This window comes from Engraulis encrasicolus, chromosome 24, assembly GCF_034702125.1.
Source record: "Engraulis encrasicolus isolate BLACKSEA-1 chromosome 24, IST_EnEncr_1.0, whole genome shotgun sequence".
Classification (NCBI taxonomy): Eukaryota; Metazoa; Chordata; class Actinopteri; order Clupeiformes; family Engraulidae; genus Engraulis; species Engraulis encrasicolus.
In genome coordinates, this window is record NC_085880.1 from 1,589,436 (window position 1) to 1,615,107 (window position 25,672).

Below are 25,672 nucleotides of genomic sequence, written 5' to 3' on the forward strand. Positions count from 1 at the left end.
ACTTATATTACAAGACACATTATTGTGTACATACTGTATATGTACTGTATGTAATATGCATGCACTCACACAAACACACGCGCACACACACACACACCTGGTTGGGAACGCTGGCTTTCTCCTCCTTCACTTGTTGAAGCTCAGCTTCCATTGACGCCAATTGCATCTCACGTTCTTGGAGGCTGCATTGGAGATTTACATAGTGGTAGTCCATTACTTCAGCATAAAATCATTTTAATAATGTAATAATTTTAATAATTTAACCAAAAACGCTGGTGTCGGACAAAACACACTTTTTTTTTTTGACGGAATGGGGAAAAGGCCCACGTCTTACCTCACTCTAAGTTGTTCCATCTCGCTCGTCATCTCCGCCTACCATAACAGAGAGCAGAGAGCAAGACAGACCATGAGCAAAGGCCTCAAACACGCGTCTAATCTAAATGACTGGACATATAAGGTCAACATTCTGTGGAAAAGGGCTGAAAAAGCAAAGCTCTGCGTTCCCTGATAACTTGTAGATATGATATAAAGGACACAAGTGAGTGTGCGACGTACGTTGCTGGCATTTTTCTTCTCCACCTCCTCTCTCAAAGATTTCAGCTCTCTACAGACAAAGCAGAGACAGGGGAAGAAAGGTTTACATTATGTTGCTGAAAATATTTTAGCATTGGGTTCTGACACAAGGTTAACATTCAGACACTCAGACTCAAAATGGGCATATTTTTCCATGTAGAACATATTTTGTGGTTTGGCATGCGGTGAGGCAGTCGCCAAGGTCTCCAAATGAAGAAAAAAAAAGACCCACACAAGGCAGAAAATAAAGTTTCACCATGAATAGGGGGCCATGTCTACATTTAGATTTAGACTGCCATTTACATTTGGACAGACACACGAAAACAGATGCTTAACAATCATGAAGAAAAACAAACACCCAGGGGTGCACTTCTCGAAACCAAAGTTGCTTACTACATTAGCTACTTAGTTGTTTTCAATGCATTTTCCCATTGGCAAATACCGAAGTTGCTAACAGGCTAACTTCTCTTTTGAGAAATGCACCCCAGGTTGGCAGGAAGCTTTAGGCGGTGTTGACCAGAGGTTGCTATGCAAATAGAACTGTTCAAGAATATTTGTGCAGGACTTGAACACTTGACACCACTCAGATTTTTACAACTATCAACATGTCAAGTACGCTAATCTGATACTTGGGCTGCACAAATATTACGTCAGTATAGAAGCACATTTAGTCATCATGTTTCGTGAGGCCAAGTTTCAACTGTAGGATGTGTAGATTCAGAAGGGATACATACTCGCTGGGCGCCTGTGCAGCCTCTGTAGTGTTTGCAGCCTGTATGTGGAGACACAACAATGATTAACAACATAGATAGTGTAGTGCAGCACCGCACACACACACTTCAACATTTCACATCCCTTATTTTAAATCTCTTCATGTGTTTATGGGTCAATGACATTTTATTGTCGCACAAGTCAGGATGGAGCAACCACAGCTAAACTGAATGAATTAAATGATAATATGAATTCAATAAGTGTATGAATTAAATGATTGTATGAATTCATTGAGTGTATGAATTGGATGTCTTCTTTCTGTTTTCAGTGGATTATCCAAGAAGCCTATTGATTGCAGTACATTAATTACCAATTACTTTAATTTATCTGCATTAGCTGTGGTTGTACCAACTAACGTCTGAGCCCAAAAAAACATCATTGACCCTTACTGCATACAGAGCGACAGAGCGACAGACACACACACACACACACACACACACACACACACACACACACACACACACACACACACACACACACACACACACACACACACACACACACACACACACACACACACACACACACACACACACACACACACACACGCACACGTTCCTGTAATCTGTATCTGTTCATGTATACGTACAGTGCTTGTAATAGTGTCTGTGGACATCTGCTTCAGTTGTTCCTCAAGGGCTGCCAGCTGCACTTCTTTCTCCTTCAGACTGGAATTACACATTCACATCATCAATGGCAAATACACACAGTGTAACACTTACAAAGTGAAATACTAATATCCCGATACTTCAAGAATTTATATTATGAAATCCTTGGAATAAAACATTAAGACATATAAATATGTAAAGCTAGAACACAGAAAACAAATGTGTCAGTATGAAGCAGTGGATACAATGGAATAATCAACAATTGCTATGGCCATGTTTTCTAAATCCTATACATGAACAGCATGTGAAGAATGGAGATTTAAAAAACTAAATCACCTCAAAAGCAGCCATTTAATTTTGTTTCATAAATTGGTTTCAAAATGAATCATATCTGGCAAACACATACCTGCTCTTCATTTGTTCCAGCTCTGCGTCTGTGTTAGCCTGCTGGGGTAGACAGAGCGAGAGAGTGAGAGAGAGAGAGAGAGAGAGAGAGAGAGAGAGAGAGAGAGAGAGAGAGCGAGAGAGAGAGAGAGAGAGAGAGAGAGAGAGAGAGAGAGAGAGAGAGAGAGAGAGAGAGAGAGAGAGCGAGAGCGAGAGCGAGAGAGAACATATGTGGTTACGCCTGCTTTAATGCACTTTGTAATTTTGTGGATTATTCATGCTGTTTGATGTTTCAAAGAACAAGTGAAAATCCTAAAGCTTTTATGAATTATTTATTTTTTAAAAGTGCACACTAACTAAATACACTGATGCAATTCAGCCTTTTAGCATGTGTATCAGACGATCAAACAGTGTCAACGTTTTTTCCAGCACATCAAACAGTCAACATACTGTTCCTCTAGTCTTTGAGGGGAAAATGAGTTTGTCTAAATATCCTCCGAGAAGTAGAAGTCTTTGGCTTGCCACAACATGCTCGCTCCCAGACGGGGTGTACTGGGTTATGGTTTGGCTAAGCATGGAGAACCCCCATCATCACCATCTAACCCAGGGATGGGCAACTGGAGGCCTGGGGGCCACATGTGGCCCGCTTCCTCACTCAGTGCGGCCCTTAGATAAAATATAATTTAAAAAAATAATAATGCTCAGATTAAAAAAAAACACTACTGAATCAATCTATTGTAATTATAGCGCTGGCCTATGGAGAACACCAGGGCTTGACACTAACACCTGCCAACCGGCCAAATGCTGGTAAAACTTGGCTGTGGCTGGTAACAATTTCAGAGTCACTAGCCAATTTGGCAGGTAACTTATTCTATGGTATGACATATCAGAATAGTGTACATTCTGCACTTTGCCCCTTGTGTATCAATTGTTTGAAAAATGAAAAATGAAAAAGCAATGAAAAAGCTCAGTTACTGTTTCTATTTGTTTTATTTCCATGTAGAAACCCATGCACTCATCTTCTTGCTATAAGTATCTCATCTGAGGTTAGATGTAGTGCATCATGATTTTTTTTTAAAAAAACATTTGTGGCTGCTAGAATAGCTGGATGGCTAGTGACTCGGGAAAACCAGTAGCCACAGTGGCCGGCAAGACAAAAAGTTAATGTCAAGCCCTGGAGAACACTGCCGATATTGTTTAAAAGGTATCAGTCACTGTTGCCGTCAGACCTGTGTTCATATGGCCCTTCAATGGAGCCGATGAAAAAATGTGTCCCTCCTCATCATCAAAGTTGCCCATCTCTGATCTAACCCAACCACCACGCACTACTCCATCAACCAACACACTAACACACATATGCATGGACAAGCACATGCTCACTTAAAGTTACAGTACCTGCTTTGGTCAAAATGAGCTACCAAAAACCCCTTAGCCCAAACCCGAAACCAGGAGTGGTTTGTAGCTCAGCTCAATGTTGACACCTGAAACATGCATGCACGCGCACTCGCTCGCTCGCTCTCCCAGTCATCCTCCTCACAGCTCTGGTTCAGGCATCTTGTCGATAATATGGCCTTCCCAAACACACCCTCACACACATCCTCTACCATCCACACCCTCACACACCCCTCTCCCATCCACACACTCCCTCTCCTCTAATTGACTTTGTATTGAGTCGCACGACAAAAACGACTCTGGAGACTAGAGTGATTTGCGTGACGAGCGTGACAGTTTGAACTTGAAATCCTTTCAACTTTCTATGACGCGGTTCGGCGACAAGCCGCAGGTCAGTGACCACAGCCAATGGGAATGTTTGAATGCTTTGCCTTCTGCTTGTAACGGACATACTGTAGTCGCTTGAATCGCGCGTATCGTTCTGTCGCTTGAATCGCATCAATCGCGCCTGGTCTATTCACGCGGTTACCTTCTCCCCGTCGTCCTCCTCCCGACTCTGGCTGGCCTCCAGCAGGGTGTGTATGGACCCCACCTGGTCCTCCAGCTGGCTCTTCTCCAGCTCCGCCTGGGCCAGCCGCGCCTCCAAAGCCTCCACCAGCTCCCCGCGCTCCGCAAGGCTCGCCTCCGCCGACGCCACCCGCGCCTGCAGATCTGATACGGGAGAGAGGACACACAAATGTGGAAACCATTTCGTTAATGAAGTAGTTAGTTAACCCATTGATGCCAGATGCTGCATAGCGCATTCCATTGACCCTAATGGCGGGAGCTGCATGACACACAACATTCAGGTTCATGAGAGTTGAGATTTTTTTTATATTTAAAATGTTTTTTTTAATGGTATGTTAGAGCTGAATGAACATGTTCTGATGAAAGTTGAGCGTCTTCGCATTTAAATGCAATTTATTTCATGTTTTTATGTGCTTAAGAGGCTGAGATATTTCAAGTTTTCATAGGCTGACAGAGCCTTTTCCCAAAAATTCTAGCAGGTGTTGTAGACATCGATGGGTTAATAGGTGATGCGTCATGTGCTTCACAAACCCAATTTCATCCCCTGCTTCCACTACAGTGAAGACGTACTGTACAGTATGAAGTGTGCACTTGGGTCACACACCAGTGACAGCATAAGGAGATGCACTCGACTTGCGTCACAAGAGACACGTCCTTGGGTGTGGACTGGAGTGTGTCATGCAGGGGTGATACTGAAAAAAAATCCTGAGCCTGAACTTTTTCCCCTGCTCTAACGACGACGACAAGATACTGCATAGTGACGTAACGTAGGCCTATTTTGACACATTATTAAAACATTTAATAGCCTGTGTATGACCATTATTCAAGCCTGATAGTAGAAGAAAACCCTGAACCTGTAACACTTTCTGAGATAAGAATAACCTAATGGCTAATTATAATCAATGTTTTTATTTTTGCAAACTCTGTCAAGCCTGAAATCAGGCATGGAGCCTGAATACCATCAGCCCTGGAAATGCAGAGTTGAGCAGTGGGGGCCGTGAGCAGTGAGAAATGACTGCAGAGCAGCAGGAGATAGCAATCTGACCACAGGCTTAAAAATACAGCACATAGACGTGGCCTAGGCAACATCGAAACCTACACAAAACCACAGGCAGAAGATAAGGAAGGAAATGTGTATGTTCAAGTGCTACAACAAAGCTATTGTTGTTTAGTGAGAGGAATACTTGTGTATTGGTAGCTAGTGCTAGGTAAAATTAACAGTCATTGCACCATGTTCCATGTGGGAAGCCTACTCCCCTGTGTGGATCGGGTTGAATGCAGTGTCAGTGCCGTTATGTACTGTACACTGGATTAAGCCGTGTTGTGGTTTGCTGTGTAATAATCACTATTGATGGATGTGGTTTGCCTTTGTGTGATTGTTTGCATTACAATGGATTATTTGTGCGTTGACGTTCCCAAAATGATAGGAGCTTCCCATTATGTCACCAGGAGTCAGCCACTTCCCAAATCAAAGCACTGCAGACCACAGGTCGAAGAAAAAACCCTATAAAAACATAGAAGGCCAAAAAACACCTGCTCACCTGTCAAAGATGTGAGTTATGTAAAACATAGATATGTAAACTTCACCAGCAGCACATCGTCAGTGAAAGAGGCAATATCAATACAACTTGACAGTGGCAAAGTTCATGAGCTGTTTAACCAATCCAAGTCAAGAGCTGCTCCAGCTGTGATACTCTACTACACTAGTCAAGTGTGTGTTGGGTGGTACTACGGTACTATGTGGTACTGCTGTTGGACGATGGCTCCAGGTTGAGCAGAAGTTGTGAGGAAGGCCCCGTCCTGCTTGGCCTGCTGCAGCTATAATGCTCTACTATAGCGTCTACATAGTAGTAGACATAGTAGTACAGTATAATAGTCTTCCTGTGTATTGGATTGGATGTATTGGATACCTGTGAGTGAGGCCCCATCTTGCTGTTCCAGCTGTGGTAATCTACTATAAAGTCAAGTGTGTTTGTGTGGCACTATGGCTGTGTATTTGCTCAGGGCCCTCCAGTACCTGTGAGGGCTTCCGCACACCGGCTCCGACAAAGTGCTGAGCACTGCTGGGCAAAAGTTCGATTTCATCGTTTTCAATTGAACCCCGCACACTGGCGCCGATGTCCGCGGACATTCGCCGATGTCGGATAGCAATTAGAGACAAGTTCTATTTTGTCGGCGCCGCCCATTGACTATCAATGCTATGTTTGTGTGAAATTTGGTTTGGGGGTCCGAATTATGTCGGAGGCAAAGTGCGCCGCAGTGCTGTCGGAGCCAATGTGCGGCCGGCCTGAGGGAGGTCCCATCCTGCTTGGCCTCCTCCAGCTGTGATAATCTACTATACTATACTATACTACAAAGTCTATATACAGTTAGGGCCATAAATATTTGGACATCTGCACAATTTCCATCTTTTTGGTGCTGTACACCATCCCCATGGATTTGAAATGAAACAAACTAGATGTACATTAACAGCAGACTTTTAGCTTTAATATGGAGGTGTTTGCGTCCAAATCGAGTGAACTGTGAAGGTATTATGACATTTTCTATCAGTGCCACCCCTTTTTTAAGGGACCAAAAGTAATTGGACAGTCTAGTATTTATACATCAAACTTTCAATTTTTAATTATTTGGTTGCAAATACTTTCCAGTCAGTTACAACCTGTAATTTGCAATACATAGACATCAATAGACACCGGGTTTTATCCCTGGTGATGCTATAGTGAGCTCTATTGCAACAGTCTTCAGTTCCTGCTTATACTTAGGGTATTTTCCCTTCAGTTTTGCCAGCAGCAAGTGAAATGCTTGCTCAACCGTACTCAGGTAAGGTGATTGACTGGGCCATTGAATAATATTCCACTTTTTTGGGGTAGAAATGTCTTAGTGGCTTTCTGGGTCATTGTCCATCTGCACTGTGAAGCATTGTCCAATGCGTCAAGAACTATTAGGTTTAATATGACATGATAATATAGCCTGAAAATCTTCAGAATTCATCCTGTGGCTTTTGTCGGTAGTCCTCATCATCAATAAATATAAGGGGAAAATAGTATTGACAGATATGCATGCCCACACCATGACACTACCACCACCATGATTCACTGATTGGGTGGTATGCTTTGAATCATGAGCAATCCCTTCCCTTCTCTATAGTCCTTCCTTCCCATTACCCTTGTACAAGATTATTATTGTCTCATCTGTCCATAGGATGTAGCTCAAGACCTATACTGTCTTTTTAAGACGTTGTTTGGCAAAGCCAAATCTGGTATTGCTATTTCTGATGCAATCAATAATTTACATCTTTTAGTGAACCCTCTGTATTTCCTATGGTGAAGTATTCCTGAATGTTCTTGATCTTTTTCTTGATTGTTGCCTTGGACATGTATCCACCGTTTACCTGGACAGTGTTCTACATCTGGCAAACTGTTGGGAGATGGGTTTTTGCTCACCAGATACAGAATATTGTCTGTCATCCACAGCATTTGTCTTCCATGTCTGCCAGGTAATTTGGTGTTGCTCTGGTATTTCTTTTTTCCAACATTCTGAACTCTTGAATTAATCATATTCAATGTTTGCCCATTCAAATGGGTTTGTTTGGATTTTTTTCAACCTTATGATGGCTTGCATCACTGATGGTGACAGGTGGACTTTGGATCTCATGGACATTCCGTAAAAATATATGGAAATGGAAATGGAACACTTCAAATGAACTCTAAGACCTTGTATTGACATCTTGTTGATGGTGTGTAGAATAACACACAACTGACTGGGGAATAGCTGAGAAGCCTACTGTCCAATTACTTTTGATCCCTTGAAAAGTGGGCAACACACACAAAAAACGTTCTTATTTCATTCCTGTTAATGCGATATGGATGCTAACACCTTCACATTAACACTAAGAGTCTACAGTTAATGCACAGCTTGTTTGTTTTATTTCAAATCCATCGTGGTGGGGTATAGGGTGGAAAATGATGATAATTGTGTTGCTGTCCAAATATTTCTGGCCCTAACTGTAGCAGAGTATAGTACAGTGTATAGTCTACCCGTGTATTGGATTGGATGTATTGGATACCTGTGAGGGAGGCCCCATCCTGCTTGGCCGGCTGCAGCTGTGATCTACTATAAATTCAAGTGTGTTTGTGTGCTACTATGGCTGTGCATTTATTGAGGGCTCGTCAGTACCTGTGAGTGAGGTCCCGTCCTGCTCGGCCTGCTCCAGGTAGGATCCTCTACTATACTATAACCTCCTTTGTAAGTCGCTCTGGTCAAACGCGTATGCTAAATGCTATGTAATGTAATATAATATAATAACAACAAGCTATACAGTGATAGTGTACTATAATCTACTATAAAGTCAAGTGTGTGTGTGTGCTACTATGGCTGCGTGTTTGCTCAGGGCCCTTTAGTACCTGTGAGGGAGGTCCCATCCTGCTTGGTCTGCTCCAGCTGTGATAATGTGCTATACTATACTACAAAGTCTATATAGTGGAGTATAGTACAGGTTAGTAGTCTATTGGATACCTGTGAGGGAGGTGCCGTCCTGCTTGGTCTGCTCCAGCTGTGTCTGCAGGCTGCTGCTGGTGCTCTGGGAGGCCCTCAGCTCCTCGCTCACCTCCTCCAGACGCCGCTGCAGCGCCTGTTCGCTGGACGCCCGGCTCGCCTGCAGGGGGAGGTAGAGAGGCAGACAGACAGAGCAGTGAATGCAGTGCACATGCTAAACACATGTTGAGCACATGCAGCACACATGACGGCACATAAACACACACACAGAGTTGTAATAAAGTGGGAGTGGAAGTACTGCGACAAATGTAATTACAAGAGAAGCAGTATGATGTTACATAGCTGCAACTGTGTAATGCCACTCTACCAGTGTTGTAATCACATCCGTAACAGTACTACTTTATAAAACTCTGCACATATTACATAGACAGACAGATAAACACAGACACACTAAGTAGTGCATACACAACACACACAGCTATCCAAAACAACCCAGTTCACATCTTCTCCTCTATGCCACCATTGCACATATGCACTTTGACACACAATGAACCACACATTCATGCACACGCACACACACAAATGCACACAAATAAGTTAAACCCATCAAGGTTTAATCCTAATACAAAAGACAAACTCCAATGGCACCACTGTAGACATACTCATAGTCATCATCTTGCAGTGTGTACCATGAGACAAAAAAAGAAGAGATTTTCACAGCACAATCGCGGTGTCAGAAGAACTGCCATTTTGTTCAGCAAAAGTTCCTCCTTTTGAGGCGAGCCAGCGTCTGTGCCTCCTGACTCATTCCCTCCGGCCACAAGGAAGACGCATCCAGGACGTGACGCCAAGTTGTGACGACTCCAACATCGTCAGACACACACAAAATAACACAAAACGGCACTGTCCCAAGTAGGCATATGAGCAAAGTCAAGGCCCAGCCGCTGAAAACATTCAACCAACTAGAAATGCATTCAGAGAACGCAGACCTCCGCCAAGGAAGTTCAGTTCGTTTTGGACATAGGTAGACATGATGTGGTTTCATGTATTTAGGCCTATAGGCTACATAGCATTTGTGTTCAGGTAATTGAACCGTCAAGTTGTAACCAAATTACAGTTCTCTCTGTCTCTTTTATCATTTCCATGTCCTCTAGCTGTGGACTGTTTAGTTCACCTTTGATTATTTTATATTGGCAAAGTGATTGTTCATGCTATAGCCTATGCCTTCTGTGATTTGCCAATGCTCATTGCTACATATTAGTCACATTGTTGATGATTGGCAGCATGCCTTTCATTAGGCTACCATCTAAAACAAAATAAAAAATTAAAAGCACAATTTTCATTGGCCAACACCCATAGTAGGCTACATATTCTACAGCAGTGCAGTGGTCCCCAACCCAACAAGACAACATACTGTAGGGCTACTTTGAGCCGTTCACTTAGGCCTAATTATTGAATCAGAAATGTCCAAGAATCCCCTTATCCAGTGGCAGTGCATGGATGGTTGTGGAGTGTCAGTTATTGTTTTGGGCTATTTCGCAAGGCTAAACAAACTTTTGAGAGGTAAATCCACTTGTATCATTTCTAGCTGTTTCAATACCGTGACACCAACGTTGTGCTACAAACGCAATTGCTTAGCGAGAGACATGCCGACTCGACTGGTCGCAGCTAGCGTAATCATGCCTACCCCGACACTACACTTGTTGGAGAAGTTCCTCCTACCTGGGAATCCGTTCATGAGGGCGAGTTGGTCTTGGCGCTGCGGGCAGATGATCGGCACCCGGGCCTGCTCGCTATTTCGTATTGAAAATCACTGTTCGCCGCATCTCCAGCGTTCATTCGTTATGAAGTCTAGGAACTAGTCTATGGAATGTTTTGTAGTGCTGATGGCTTCAGTGCGCGGGGATTGGGGAAGCAGCAAATCACCGCGGACTAACGCAATTCGCGCGCGCCTTTCTGTGAGCTTCATATGAATGTTTTGTGACAGCATTGTGAACTTAAACGATCTGCGAGGCTGTAGCTAAGGCTGCTTTTTGATAGCGATTTTGACTGCGGTAAGAATTTCACTTCAATGCTCTGCCCCGGTGTGGCTGCGTGAAGGTAGGCCAGCTCAGGGCTCCTCCTCACAGAGCCGTCCTCAGTGGTCCTTGCGCGCCCTGCGCGCCCTGTGGCAGGCCATGTAATAGCAGCGTGACGAACACACAGGCCATGTAATAGCAGCGTGACGAACACACAGGTAATAGCAGCGTGACGAACACACACAAATTCGGGCGATCACATAACCTCCTGGCGGAGGTAATTACTGAATTCTGATGAGGTGGCCTTATTTTCAAAACACACTCTACTGACAAATGATCCGTCCACCTTGAACTTGGGACAGCATTTACAAACTATAAAAAATAAAAGAAGTGGAAAAAACGGATTCTGGCTCTTCCTTTCCGCTACAGCATGCAGACATTCCAGGACCCTTTTAGGAAAAGAGGCCAGTTTTTCCCTCTAGTTTTTCTTCCTTCCCCATCTGCCCACCCCTTTCCTCCATGGCCTGGCCAGGCGGCACCACACCTCCACCACCCGCCACCATCCTCCACTCCACGCTGCAGGCTATTGGGCTGAGAGATCAGTGCAGCGCCAGCGATGCAGCACACTGAGATCATGTTGGACAACCTCATTAGGGCAGAGAGAGGGGGGGGGAGGGGGAGAGAGAGAGAGAGAGAGAGAGAGAGAGAGAGAGAGAGAGAGAGAGAGAGAGAGAGAGAGAGAGAGAGAGAGAGACAGAGACAGAGACAGAGACAGAGACAGAGACAGAGACAGAGACAGACAGAGAGAGAGAGAGAGAGAGAGAGAGAGAGAGAGAGAGAGAGAGAGAGAGAGAGAGAGAGAGCGCAAACGAACAAGAAGAAGAGTAGAAACAAACAGAAAGAGATAGACAGAGAAAGAGAGAAGGATGAAGAGAGAAGGAGGAGAAAGAGAGAAGGAGGAGAAAGAGAGAATGAGAAAGAGAGAAGGTGGAAGAGACACTCAGGTACTCACCCGCTACACCCCACTACCACTACCACTACCACAGCCACACAAGCCCACCACCACTCCCCCACCACCTGCCTGCCTGCCTGCCTACCTGCCTGCCTGCCTGCCTGCCTGCCTGCCTGCCTGCCTGCCTGCCTGCCTGCCTGCCTGCCTGCCTGCCTGCCTGCCTGCCTGCCTGCCTGCCTACCTGCTTGACTGATACAGTCTCAGAAGAAAGCACTCCACCGCACATATAACCCCACAACATCTGCCCTGCCTTCATGCAGCCTCAGAGTAGAGGCTCCACGCCACTGTACGCCTGCCCTGCCTGGCCTGCACGCCTTATGTGGCCTCAGAAGAGTGGTCCACCGCACTTAATACCACCTCATCCACAACATCTGATCTGCCTTCCCCGTCTTATGCAGCCTCGGAGTAGAGCTCTCCAGCTCATCCCCACCCTACCCCACCAGACCTACCCTGCCTGGAGCCTCAGAGCGCGTTCCAATATATGACCTTGTGCTTGTGGCCTCGTAACAGGAAGTAATAGGTTGTGATGACATCACTGAGAACTGCATTATATTTCAATATCTCGCAAAAGCTCAATTGTAAAGTCATTTTCTCATTTGCAAACTGGATGGTGAATGAAGAATAGTCCCCCAAAAAATGTTGTGGCTACGCTGACAGCGGGGAAACTTAATTGTTTTCTCCACGGAGGCGGAGCATCAGCAAAATGTGAGGTCACAAGCACAAGTGGAGGACGCAAGGTCACATATTGGACTGCAGCCTCAGAGTAAAGGGCTCCATCACACTTCACCCCACCACGCCCACTGTGCCCCGCCTGTCTAACCGCGCAAAGCGTTTCAAGCGACAGAGTGCAGCAGCAAGCGATACGAGCAATTGAAGAGACTAGAGTATGTCCGTACAGGCAGAAGGCAAAGCATTCAAGCATTCCCATTGGCTATGGTCACTGACCTCTATACAGTCATTGGCTGTCGCGGCTTGTCGCCGAACCGAGTCATAGAAAGTTGAAAGGATTTCAACTTCAAACTGTCGCGCTCGTCGCGCAAATCGCTCTAGTCTCCAGAATCGCTTTTGACGCGCGACTCAATACAAAGTCAATTACTTCCGTCGCTCGCCTCGCTCTTGTCGCCGTAGGTGTATTTGTGCGGTTATGCAGCAGACTGCTGGCCACAGCTGCAGGGGGACTTCTCTTCCCCTACCTTTCCCTTCGTGCCTCACTGCAGCCTGCAGGGCCAGGGTCAGTGTATGTCAAGACAGAGTGCTGGGAACAGCCCCACTAGCCTTACTGTCACCAGGGCTGTGTTCAAAAGATCGATTCATGTTCGAAAAGTGTGATATCGATTCACAACTTCGTGGATCGATCTTTTGCAGATGATTACAGGCGCCATTTTCTCAGGAACATCCTGTAGCTCTCTTCCACATTCATGTACTCCATCGTGGTATTTCATGTTTGTGTGGGCATCAAAGGCTGAGATATTTAGTTTTTTATAGCCGTACTCAGAATTCTAGGAATAAATGGGAGGATCGGATCGTGGATCGAATTGGATCGTGACCTTTTGGATCGGAATCAAATCGATCCAGAAAATTTGGATAGTTTCCCAGCTCTAACTGTCACAGCACAGACATTGATCAGACCCAACACAAACAACACCTTCAGGTGTGCTTCGAACGGCCTCACTATCCAAGCTGTGCATGGGACAGCCCCATTGTCAGGGCTGTTCATCTGATACAGAAGAGTAAGGCCACATTGAACTATGGCAGCGCAGGTTAAGGTACACGCAGTGCGGCATTCTTTAGTGACGCAACAGCCCGGACGGTCCAAGCAGTAGGTCTTCAAACAGGTCTGTAATCTTTGAGTGCGTTGCAATATGCGACCTCGCCTCCTCCACTTGCGCTTGTCTCCTCGTCCCGCCTCCTGGCCCCTCCTCCGTGGAGAAAACGATAAAGTTTCCCAGCTGTCAGCCTAGCCACAACAACTTCTGAGGGACTGTTTTTCATTCACCATCGCAATTGCAAATGAGAAAAAGACTCAATATCTTGCAAAAGCTCAATTGTAAATATAGCTGCAAGCAGCAATGCGGGGCCAAGCAGTAAACTTGCCAAAGTTGCCATGGCAACAGAAGGAACTGCAGCGCCCCCTTTGGCCCAAATCTCGCCAATGTTGGGGTGCATTCCTTGGAGGGGAAAATGGGGAGAGAGACGGGGAGGGTAGGCAAAGGACCTGGGCTGGGAATCAAAGCCGGGTCAGCCGCATGATAGACGAGTGCCCTACCGGTTGGCCATGGCAGGGCCTGTGCTGCCCTTGATTTATATTGAGTAACACATTTCCATTCCCTCTCAAATTAGTCTATAAAATATCAGCAAGTCATTTCTATACTTGAGAGGCTTGCTTTTTGGACAGCAATTATAATCCTCTGTGATCATTCTATTTAGTAAAATTGTTTATATGACATACAATATTATGGAAAAGAATCGGGAGCCTACTGAAAATAGATATGTCCTTGAAATACTAAACCTAAGAATCCTATAGGCTGCAATGTAATATTGGCCAGCCTTTTGAGAGACTGGTCTGAGGAATTGGTGTATATAGAAGCAACATGTGTGTGTGTGTGTGTATGTGTGTGTGTGTGTGTGTGTGAGACAGAGGAACCGAGAGAACAACAATGGTCTCTCTCTCTCTCCCTCCCTCCTTCCCTCTCTCTCCCTCTCCCCCTCCCTCTCCCTCTCCCTCTGTCTGTGTGTGTGGGGTGGAGGTGGGGGGGTATGTGCAGGGGCTGGGGCAGTGGGGCTTTGGTTGACACTAGAGCAATAGCAGACTACGCACACACCTAAGCTCTCGTCTCTTGTGTGTCCAGAGACCCCCTGCCGAGAATGGTGTCAGTGAACGTGCGCAGGTGCCGTTGGCAAAGGGGACAGAGAGATGAGAAAAATCCCTCCATTCTTTCCACAATTTTGAATGGCTGCTGAGAGCTGATAGTTTTTTCAATCGTTACGAAAATCCATACCTGGGTGCAGCATAGTGTGAAGATGACCTGTGTACCAATATTTTGAAAATTGGGAGTACGGTTCAAAAGCTACATGCAAAAATGTAGCTAAAATTTTGACCTGCTGGTGGTGCTACAGAGTTTGAGCTGGGGATCTGATTTTTTTTGTGGTAGGTCATGGGATGGACTACTATGTGTGTACAAAATCCCTGCCCAATTCGACAAACGGTTGCTGAGATATGACCTCACTTCCTGTTTTGCCACGTTTACGACAATTTTGATTGGCTCTCACGGCTAAACGATAAAAGATATCCAATATTCCTGAAGACCTCATGTGTAGCTCAGTACAGAGATACTATATACCGAATTTCGGGTGAATTGGTCAAAAATTGCCGAAAAAATAGCATTTTTATTGAATTTTACAAAATCCAAAATGGCGGGAAAACTATCCTGGCGGAAAATGACGTCATAGGGTGCGTTGGATTCGTCTTGGCCCAAGGATTCCAGGGATACCAAGTTTATGAAAATCGGCCCAGCGGTTCAAAAGTTACAAGCAGAAATGTACCTGCAACTTTGACCTGTTGGTGGCGCTAGAGCGTTGGGGTTGGGGACCTATAAATTGCTGTGGGTAATGCTGAGCCGGGCCCGAATGTGTGTGCCGATTTACAGCATTTTCCTACGTACGGTTCTATGGGCTGCCATAGACTTGCAGAGGGAGAGGAATGGTGACTAGAGAATAATAATAATGAAGAAAACCTACTAACTCTATAGGGGCCTTCGCCAGCTTCGCTGCTTGGCCCCTAAATATAATGCTGTTGTCAGTGATGTCATCATGACATATTACTTCCTGGTACGAGGAGAGAAGCAAGTGGAGGAGGCAAGTGGAGGAGGTAAGGTCGCATATTGCAACGCACCTATAATTTGCGGGGACTATTCCCATCTTGCAGTTAAAAGGGCTTTGTTTGTGTTCTTTATAGCCAGGTCAAAAGAGTGGCATTTACAGATTAGCTGGCGAAGTATGCAATTCATTCGGTTTAACTGTTCAACTATGTAAAGAATGCTGTATTTGTAAACTATGTAAAGTACCGTAGTTCTAAAGTATGTAAAAGTGCTTACTGTTTCATGCACTGTGTCAATTGAATGGTAATCTGCTATTCTGTGCTGCATTCTAACAGGTTGCAATACACAAAACAAAACTACATTAAAGAATTAAACAACCTTAAACGTTTAAGTTCCAAATGAAAAATGTTGGATTTGTCAAGGAACAGACTTTAAGAGTGAATTCTAATTAATCGCTGTAATTAACTTTGTACTCCAGTTGCTTCATGTCAAGTGAGTTGGGTTGAGCTATTTGGCTGCATGTGTGTTAATTCTTAAATGAACAGTCCACCCTTTTGATTTTGACATATTTGCAGTGAGAATTTCCAAGTACAACACATGAATGTATACATCATTTTCTTCTCAGTACTTACAGTAGATTGACATTATTAGCATAGCTTAGCACAATCACTGGAAGTCACAAGTGATAACAGAATGGAATTAGCCGTTTTGCACTCTGGTGAATTTTACATTAATGTTAAAGTGCTTTATAAGTACATTTCATGAGGTTGGTAGCATAGACTTCCATTGCAACGCTAAATATGGCTATACTGTCAAACTAGCGATTGCAAACAGAGAGAAACAATCCTATGTATTCTAATTTCTAATATCTTACCAGGGCTTAACTACAGATAAGGAATTTCCTAAAAAAGATGGACTGTTCCTTTAAGCAGGGCCGTTCCTCAGGTGTACGTGCTGTTATGGCAATATTACCACACACACGGAACTAACAGCACAAACGTTTCCAAGAAGTTGGTTACCCAACCCCAACTAGGATGTGCCATCAGCTGAAAAGAAACAGCTGTGAGCTACACAAACACAAGCACGCAGCCAGACACACCCCCTGCCAACACAATACCACAATAGCACACACCTTGGTGCGCACACACACACACTTGTTTTCTTGTGCTTGTGAGGACATCCCTTTGACTCCCATTATAATATTATACCTCAATGCACTGTCAAGTTAATATAACACGCTCAGCTTGACGCACGCACGCACGCACGCACGCACGCACGCACGCACGCACGCACGCACGCACGCACGCACGCACTGAGGCGACAGTTGTGTACCACGGTTCCACTGCTCATTTCTTTGTTCTGCTCAACTGCAGCCATGTATGGTCCATAAAACCACACTCACCTCAGCAAAATACCATCACTCACACACTTCACCAAAACAATACCAGTGCTTATACGCACACACACACCCAGAGGCGAACGCCCGTGTTCCACGGTTGGTTCCGCTTACACAGACGCGCAGGCATGCAAGCGAACCCCTGTGTGTTCCACGGTTGGTTCCACGCGCACGCACGCGCACGCACGCACGCGCACGCACACAAAGGTGCGGTGCGCTCCACTGCTCTGCTCACCTGCAGCTGGGCCAGTTGGCCCTCGGCGGCGGCTGCCTTGGCCTCCAGGCCCTTCCTCAGCTGCTCGGCCGCCTGAAGAGCCTCGCTCTTCTCCCCCGCATCCTTGGTCAGCTTGGCACATTCCTGACGCAGCTTGGCCAGCTCCGCATTTTGCCTGGGCGGGTGAGACCAATTCCAAACAGAAAGAAGGGGTGAAGGGGTAAAGGGGTTAGAGTGTGGATTGGTAGTGTTAGGCAAGCACACACCCAAAGCCTCATCTCAATGATGTTAGAGCTTATACATACATTACACAAACTTACTGTAGCAGACAGTAACGTATAGCAAAGACACTATGAATGAAGACACACAGGTATATATATACTACACAGTAGACATGCAGCACGGCAGGGACGGATTATCCATAAGGGCCAATGGCATATTGCCCACATACACCAACCATTTACAGCTAGTTAGGGGGCACCACATGACACAAACACAAACAAATAGTCGGGGCAGTCGTGGCTGTGGGGCAGTCGTGGCTCAGTGGTTAGAGCACTGGGTTGGCAACCCAAGGGTTCCCGGTTCAATGCCCGACCGAGCCACGGCTGAAGTGCCCTTGAGCAAGGCACCTAACCCCCACACTGCTCCCCGGGCGCCGCTCAGCAGGCAGCCCACTGCTACGGACTAGTGTGTGTACTTCAAGGTGATTCACTAGTCCAAATGGGATAAAGTGCAGAGAAAGAATTTCCCCTAGGGGACCAAAAATTGGCTCCAATTAATTAATATTGTTCATAAAGGGGGCACATGCGAGGTGTAGTGCCCAGCAGGGGCACCAGAGTGTCTTAATACAGATGCTACAGTAGTGTTTCTCAAAGGGGGCAGTACAGCCCCCCAGGGGGCATTGGGGAGCGTTGAGAAGGATACAGCTGAGAGGGGGCGGTGCTTAGTTGCCATTGGGGAGAATTAGTCCATTTAATCTTTTAATAGTAAAGGGGCGTTGTCAGGCTTATGATGAAGTCAAGGGGGCGTTGGGAGGCTTGTGATGAGGCCAAGGGGGCGTTTGTTCAAAAGAGGTTGAGAACCACTGTGCTAGAGTGTGTGGATGGCGGAGAATGTGACGTACTTGCTCTCGGTCTGGCTGGTGGCCTGGTTGAGTGCGTCCCTGAGGATGGAGTTCTCCTGCTGCAGACGGGCCATCTGGGCACTGGGGCCCTTATCCAGCTGATCCTGAAGACCCTGGATCTGAGGACAGAAGACAACACGCACATAGTAGCATTACAATACAACACACACCACTACAATACAACACATTACAATACAACATAGACACAACAGACACAACAGACACAACAACAACAACAGACACAGCAGACACAGCAGACACAACAGACACACAATATTTTTGTACCGCAAAAGGATAGAGCAATTTTGGTATGACTGTGTGCAGGCACAATTTGGCCTTTCTTGCAGACAGAGACTGTCGGTAATATTTAGCTGACGAAGGCAACAGCCGAAACGTTTGTCTACACTTCTGCTGCTATGTAAATAATAAAAAATAAAAAAGAAGAAAAGAACCCGAGTGCGATCCACTTTTTCACCTTCCAGGGAATATTTAGCCAACATGCGCTACAGAGAAGGCTTGACTTGGAATACAGGACCATACTTAGACACAGACACAGACACACGATAGATGAGGCCCAATCCCACATGTAAAGTCATGATGCTGCAACTGAACTGGTCTATGTACAGGGCAGGCCATTGCAGCAAACCTAAACAGGAAGTGAGTGTCTACGTGTTTAAGTGTCTAAATGTATGTGTGTGTGTGTGTGTGTGCGTTCGCCGCTCACTTACAGTATGGACATGAATGGGTGTCTGCTGTAATTATAATGAAATCCAGAAAGATCGGTTGGAGAGGTACGCATGTGTGTAGATCTCTGAAGTGCTATGCGTGCACTTTGGTGTCGCCAGGACTTCTTGCCACCATGTTGGTATGCAGAGTTGATTTTTGCATGTATTAACCCATTGATGCCTGATGTTGCGTTGCGCAACATTAGCCCTGGCGCCTGGAGCTGCATTACGCAACATTCAGGCTCATGAGATTTGAGACAACTTTATTAAAAATCTGTTAGTTTGAGATGAATGAACACATTCTAATGAAAGACGCGGGTCTTAGAATTTAAATGCAACTTAGTGCACATTTTATGTGCTTCAGAAGCTGAGATATTTAGGTCTTTATAGGCTGAGGGCAGCTTTTCTTAAAAAGGGCTCAGGCATTCAGCACCCTTTTTTGCAGGTGCCTTAGGCGTCAATGGGTTAAACTTCAAAAGGACAAAACAACATCTCTGGTATCGGGCCTGGACGGTACCTTGGCCTTGTACTTGTGCGTCTCGGCGACGTGGTCCTGGTAACTGGCCTGCATGCGTGCCTGGAGCGCCACCATCTCCTGCTCGCGGGAACTCAGCTGGGCATTCAGCTTGGCCTCCACGGACGCCACCTTGGACTTCTCCGCACTCATCTCCTGCAGGACAGACGGACGGAAAGACATCCAAACAACAAGAGACGATATAAAAGGTCAATGACGTTTCAGTGAGTCGTTAGAGTGGTGTAACCATATCTAATGCCACCATGGTATGGATTAAATTGTTTTTGGTTTTTTGGGGATTATCTAAGAAGCCTATTCATTGGAGTACATTAATTACCAATTACTAATAATTAATTTATGGCCATTAGCAGTGGTTGAACCACCTGATATCTGAGCCCAAAAAAACCCATCATTGAACCTAAAATAAACCACCAAGTATGAACAGAACTACCCATTGAATACAACTGTGTATGTGTAGACAGATATTGCCATCATAAAGTGAGCACGCTTTCAAGTCACCGAATAGCTGCAATCATCTCCAGCAAAAAAAAAACGAACTAATAAACTACGTAGACAACTATTGCCAAGTGTGATTAAAACAAACACAGAGTAAAATTACCACTTGGATACCAATGAGTAGTAGTTCTAAAGTGAGCAGGCCTTAACAGCACCAAATCAAAACCATCTGTACCACCAAGTGTGCAATTATGCTAAACAAGGATTGCTAAAAACACGTCTAAACATTATTCAATTCTTGTGCAATTATATCAAATGGCAAAACTCTGACAGATTCATCTTCAACTTCTCATCTTCTCACGTTACTGATGCCTATCGACATAATAAGCAATCAGAATTGCTTCAGAGAGGATAAAACTTCAGGTGCCTGTAAATGATTACGTAACAGAGGGTGGATCCCAGGTCATACATTCTCTTCCTCTTTTCTGTGGTTTGCTTGCCGTGTCTGAAGGCATGTGACCGGTCACTGCTGTTAAAGAAACACAGAATCTCCCCACACGTTCAGCGATCAAAGAAACACCAAGTCGGCGATCAGCACTAAAGTTCACTTCGCGAATCGAGTCATAGGCTATGACTGAATTCTGTGAAAAGAAGCCATCGCTCTATTGTTCATATATGAGACACAAGATCACTTTTTTTCACCAGTTTATTTTAAAGTTTGTATGTGGCAATCTAGCTTTGTAACACACAAAAACTTTGCTGCATGCAAACAGCCATGCATGTATGTAGCGTAAGTAGGTCTGAGCAACCTACTGTGGTTGTAACCTGTTCAATCTACATTTCTTTTCTGTAGGAGGATGGTATCAACAAAACTACATGACTGTGAAAGTTTGTCTTCTTGTCCTCCAAACAATATCGTAGGGGTGTCACGATAACCGATATACCGCCAAACCACGGTAAAAAGTGCTGACAATAATAATTACCGCTTGAATTAAAATAATATACCGTACACCGTGATACCGTGAGTCTTACTGACCTCTCATCCTAGTCTGCTGATGTTGCCACAGTGGCAATCTTTGTCGCCCAACACCTATCAATGCTGGAATCATAGTGAATTGCTGAAGCAATCAATTTCTACAATGAAAAGTACAAACTGTAACCTTTTCCTCCTCACAACTTCAGAATGACAAGCGATTCATGCATTGTGCCTTTGAACATGGGATTTTGATATGATTTTGCTTTAATTTTTAAATATGATCACCACTTCTTGTAGCTTATGGAACTATTTCAGTTTGTGCTGGACTATCAATGCTTTCTAAACATATTTAACACAACTTTTCAAAATTACCATGATAATGCAGAAAACCTTGATAATTTTGGTCGCTATAAACTGTAGGAGGATCAAAGATGAAAAGTACTGAACAGTGCTATTGACTGATACAAACTCTGTGCAGCTGTTGATTCACCTCAAGTATGATGTATGATGGGGAATGTAAAACGAACAAGCTCTCTGAGTCAGAAGCCTCCTGTGTGAACATGTGAACCAAAGTTGATGATGAAGAAGTCCTTCCAGGGCAATACTCCCAGGGAAATATTACTGCAACGGCCTACCACATCCAGACGCAGGGCCCCAAGAATCAAGGGGGCCCTGAAGGCCAAGACTCTAAATTTGCTTTTTGATATTGAGGTAAAATCACACCGTATTACCGTATTTTCACATTTTCTCAGAAGACATACCCCAAAAACACTCGCAATTGGAAAATTGGTCGAGCATGCCTACCAAAACATAGCAAAATATACGCAAAGGTCTGTTGCAGAACGATTTGCTACATTGCAGACCAACAACTTGTCCAATCAGAAAACTGTAAGGGTGTAGTATGGTATGGTGTGGTATGGTGTGGTATGGTATAGTACCTTGGTGAGGTCGATAACTATAAAAGGGTATAGTATACCTTGTTGAGATCAGTAACTATACTAAAGGGGTATAGTGTAGTACAGTAACTTGGTGAGGTCAGTAACTACACTAAAGGGGTATAGTATAGTATGGTATGGTATAGTATAGTACAGTAACTTGGTGAGGTCAGTAACTACACTGAAGGGGTATAGTATATATTATGGTATAGTGTAGTATAGTATAGTGTAGTATAGTACCTTGGTGAGGTCGCGTACGCGGTTCTTGGCGGCGGCGGCGTCTTGTTGCTCGGTGGCCAGCTGCCTCTCCTTCTCCTCCAGCTGCTTCTTCAGCACCGCCACCGGGTCACCCTTCACACATGCCTACACACCACACGCACACACACACACACAACGCACACACGCGCGCGCGCACACACACACACGCAGACAGACACACAAAGTGCTATAACTACAAATGGCCATGTCCTGAATGTGTATTGGGGGGGGAGCAACAGATGCTAGCAACACCCCTGCCCTAAGGAGGGAGAGTGGGGTCATTCTAGAACAGTTGCATGTTTTGTTGGGGGGGGGGGGGGGGGGGGGGAGTGAGAGAATGCAATTAGCCCTTCATTGGTCATGGAGACGAACGAAGGGGTTGAAACTGTACTGGTCAAAACATCAGATGACGTTTGCATAAGCATAAGATCTGCAAATGGAGTCAGTCACCAAGTATTACAATGCAGAACACTATATGCAACAGGACCTCTAAAACACATTTGACTGGAGTTGTGACCAATAAATATACAATCAATGGCTGTGTTGTGAGTGACTAAAATGTCCACTGGCTCACCAAAAGACCATTCTCCTGCCTCGCCATTAGACACACAGCTACTGAAGTGATTGATTGGCTTTCTGATCAATCCCACATTCATTTAGACAGCCAATGTAGGGATTTCTGCGAGTTGAGTTTGTGCCATGCTATTCTCGGAGGGGAAAATGAAAAACAGCAACCCATTTCCACAGACTGCTGCAGATGTTATCAAGCAAAGGAAAGTGGATGGAAAATAGGTGTGGTTCTGAGGGGGGAGAGAGCAAGTCATTTCACGATAGTCACACCCAAAAATATCCACACAACCACCACGCAATGAGCGAGCCATTTTGACGGCCTACGAGAAATGTATACATGTGTGATAAAGTTTATTCACCAACTCTTTGTGCAAAAAAAAAATTGCGGCTTTTAGCAGGAAACAAGGGAACAAATGGGCATGTTGTCCTTGGAAACCCCCTCCCCTGTGGCATAAATGTGAAGTGCACAGTATGCAGCCTATACAGACTGGGAGAGAGGAAGGGAGTGAGACTGACATTTTGAACACAGGCGGAGTGTAGTTCTGTGGACATTGTGGGTTGAGTTGTGGAGTTGAGACTGGGAACAGCCAGTGGGTGCTCTGCTGTGCGGAGACTAGGCCTGGGTCAGTACATGTATTCGTATCGAACCGACCTCGGTACGGGGGTCACGGAACGGTACGCGCATTGCTACGGAGAATACATTCGGTACACTATGAAATTATTTATATGGGAAGCGCAGCAGCTGTTTGTGGCGCGTGAGAGAAGAGTTCCGCGCAAGCAAGCACTTTGCGTCGGAGTTCTTTAATGTGTATGGCAAGAACACATATAACCACTGCATCTGTGCACTCCCAATTGATTTGCCATCTAAAACCCGCCTTCAAATTTGCTACGCATAAGGTAGCCTACATTATGCATTCTGCTTCATGTGAGCATGAATGGGGAGACAGGGATTTGAAAACCCACCTGCGTAATATGTCACTGAAGTAGTATATTTTCAGTTTATCAACACCTTGTGCCATGTCGAGCAGTTTGTGTACTGGTATTTGACAGTTAAGCTAAATAGTAGTTCAAAGTCTATCTAAATCGATAGGCTACGTTGCCGACAGCCTAATAACAGCGAATTAATCAGCTACTACTTTTAAAACAAGCCTGCCAGCGCAATGGAAAACAAACAAAAACACGGTCTTACTGCTAATCAAGTTAATCAGTTCAGCTGTATGTCGTTCCTTAATCTTGTGAAATAAATAGCAGTAGTCTTACCTGACATTTAACAAGACACGGGGAAAGAATCCTCTGCCTGAAAAATATTAACTTCAATGTCGCGCGAGGGCATCCCCGCTGTCCTTGAAGCTGCTCTCAAAGCTGTTGCGCTATATAAAATATTTTGACAGAAAAATCGAGTAGAACGAAGTGATGGGCTACTTTTTTATTTGGTTCGTCATTGCAATGTAAATGTTAGCCGTGTTCCAAATGCAGGAATTGTGCTCATAGCTGTGACAGAAAGGCTAGGTCCTTAAAGCTATGTAAAGACTGTCCTTGAAGATCTATATAAGACTACCAAAGAAGTAATTTGTCAAAACTACACTGACAACAAGTGTTTCTGGCCTTTTCAAGATGTGGGAATTCTATATAATGATTGTTGTTTTAATAGCATTTAATAGGCTTTTGATTGTGTGTAATAATAATAATAATAATAATAATAATAATAATAATAATAATAATAATAATTGTAGTCTAAAATATTTAAAGCACCTTTCAATAAAAAGATACTCAAGGACTACGCTCAATAACAATAATTATAATATATATATATATATATATATATATATATATATATATTTTTTTTTTTTTTTTTTTAATTATTATTATTTATTTATTTTTTACCCTGTACTGTACCGAAAATGTACCGTACCATGGGGTCTGTACCGAGGCACATACCGAACCGTGACTTTTCTGTACCGACCCAGGCCTAGCGGAGACTGGGTAGTTTGTGTAGCCCTGTACTGTAGGTCGTCTAGTTTAGAATGTAACTCTGTGGAGAGTTATTCTGTGGCAATAGTGTGAGTGTGTGTGTGTGTGTGTGTGTGTGTGTGTGTGTGTGTGTGTGTGTGTGTGTGTGTGTGTGTGTGTGTGTGTGTGTGTGTGTGTGTGTGTGTGTGTGTGTGTGTGTGTGTGTGTGTGTGTGTAAAACAAGTACTTTTGTACACAGTATATGTGTGCAGGATAACAAACACTGCAACATATTCAATCGATTGATTGATTGTGACTTTCTTCCATACAAGTATTCCAGGTTCCTTGGGGGCAGGCTTATGATGATAAGGGAGAAGCATTGCTCTACACTTTAGCCATTTAACCCATTTTAGCCTGGAGACACGTATACGCGGCATTCAGACTCTTGAGATTTGAGGGGTTTTTATTAAAAATGTGGGTATGTTGGGGCTGAATGAACAAATTCTAATGCAAAATGAGGGTCCTAGCTTTTAAATGCAACTTACTTCATGTTTGTATGTGCTTCGGAGGTTGAGATATTTAGGTTTTAAAAGGCAGAGGGCACCCTTTCCCAAAAAGGGCTAAGGCTGAAATGGGTTAAGAGATGCGCTCCTTGCGTACCGTATGCCAAGTGCCGACTCCGGCCTTCTCGCTCAGGACCTCGATGAGCTGCTGGGCCTCCTGCTCGCTGAACATCATGCTCTTCACCGTGGAGACCAGGGCCTTGTAGGGCAGGTACAGCGGAGAGTCCACGGAGTCCACCACCACCTTCTCAGCAGCTGGAAGACATTCACAGGAGAAACGGTTAACACAGAAACGGACGGTAAACAACAACGTGTCTGAAGATTCTCATTTATCTAGGTCACTGATTCTCAAACG

The 25,672-nt window shown here is 44.7% G+C and overlaps 1 protein-coding gene across 1 annotated transcript in view; it reads right to left on the reverse strand.

Annotated features, from left to right (window-relative positions):
* The window catches only part of rrbp1a (ribosome binding protein 1a), a 49,224-nt gene that overhangs the window by 12,816 nt on the left and 10,736 nt on the right, over nt 1–25,672 (reverse strand). Inside the window, exons 3-15 of the mRNA XM_063191590.1 lie at nt 25,415–25,572; nt 22,217–22,339; nt 19,613–19,765; nt 18,371–18,489; nt 17,269–17,422; nt 8,811–8,949; nt 4,258–4,439; nt 2,359–2,399; nt 1,934–2,012; nt 1,308–1,345; nt 556–604; nt 335–372; nt 98–182 (exon numbers count right to left, since the gene is read on the reverse strand). Coding sequence (XP_063047660.1) covers nt 98–182; nt 335–372; nt 556–604; nt 1,308–1,345; nt 1,934–2,012; nt 2,359–2,399; nt 4,258–4,439; nt 8,811–8,949; nt 17,269–17,422; nt 18,371–18,489; nt 19,613–19,765; nt 22,217–22,339; nt 25,415–25,572 — 1,358 coding nt within the window. The remainder of the gene's footprint in view (nt 1–97; nt 183–334; nt 373–555; nt 605–1,307; nt 1,346–1,933; nt 2,013–2,358; nt 2,400–4,257; nt 4,440–8,810; nt 8,950–17,268; nt 17,423–18,370; nt 18,490–19,612; nt 19,766–22,216; nt 22,340–25,414; nt 25,573–25,672) is intronic.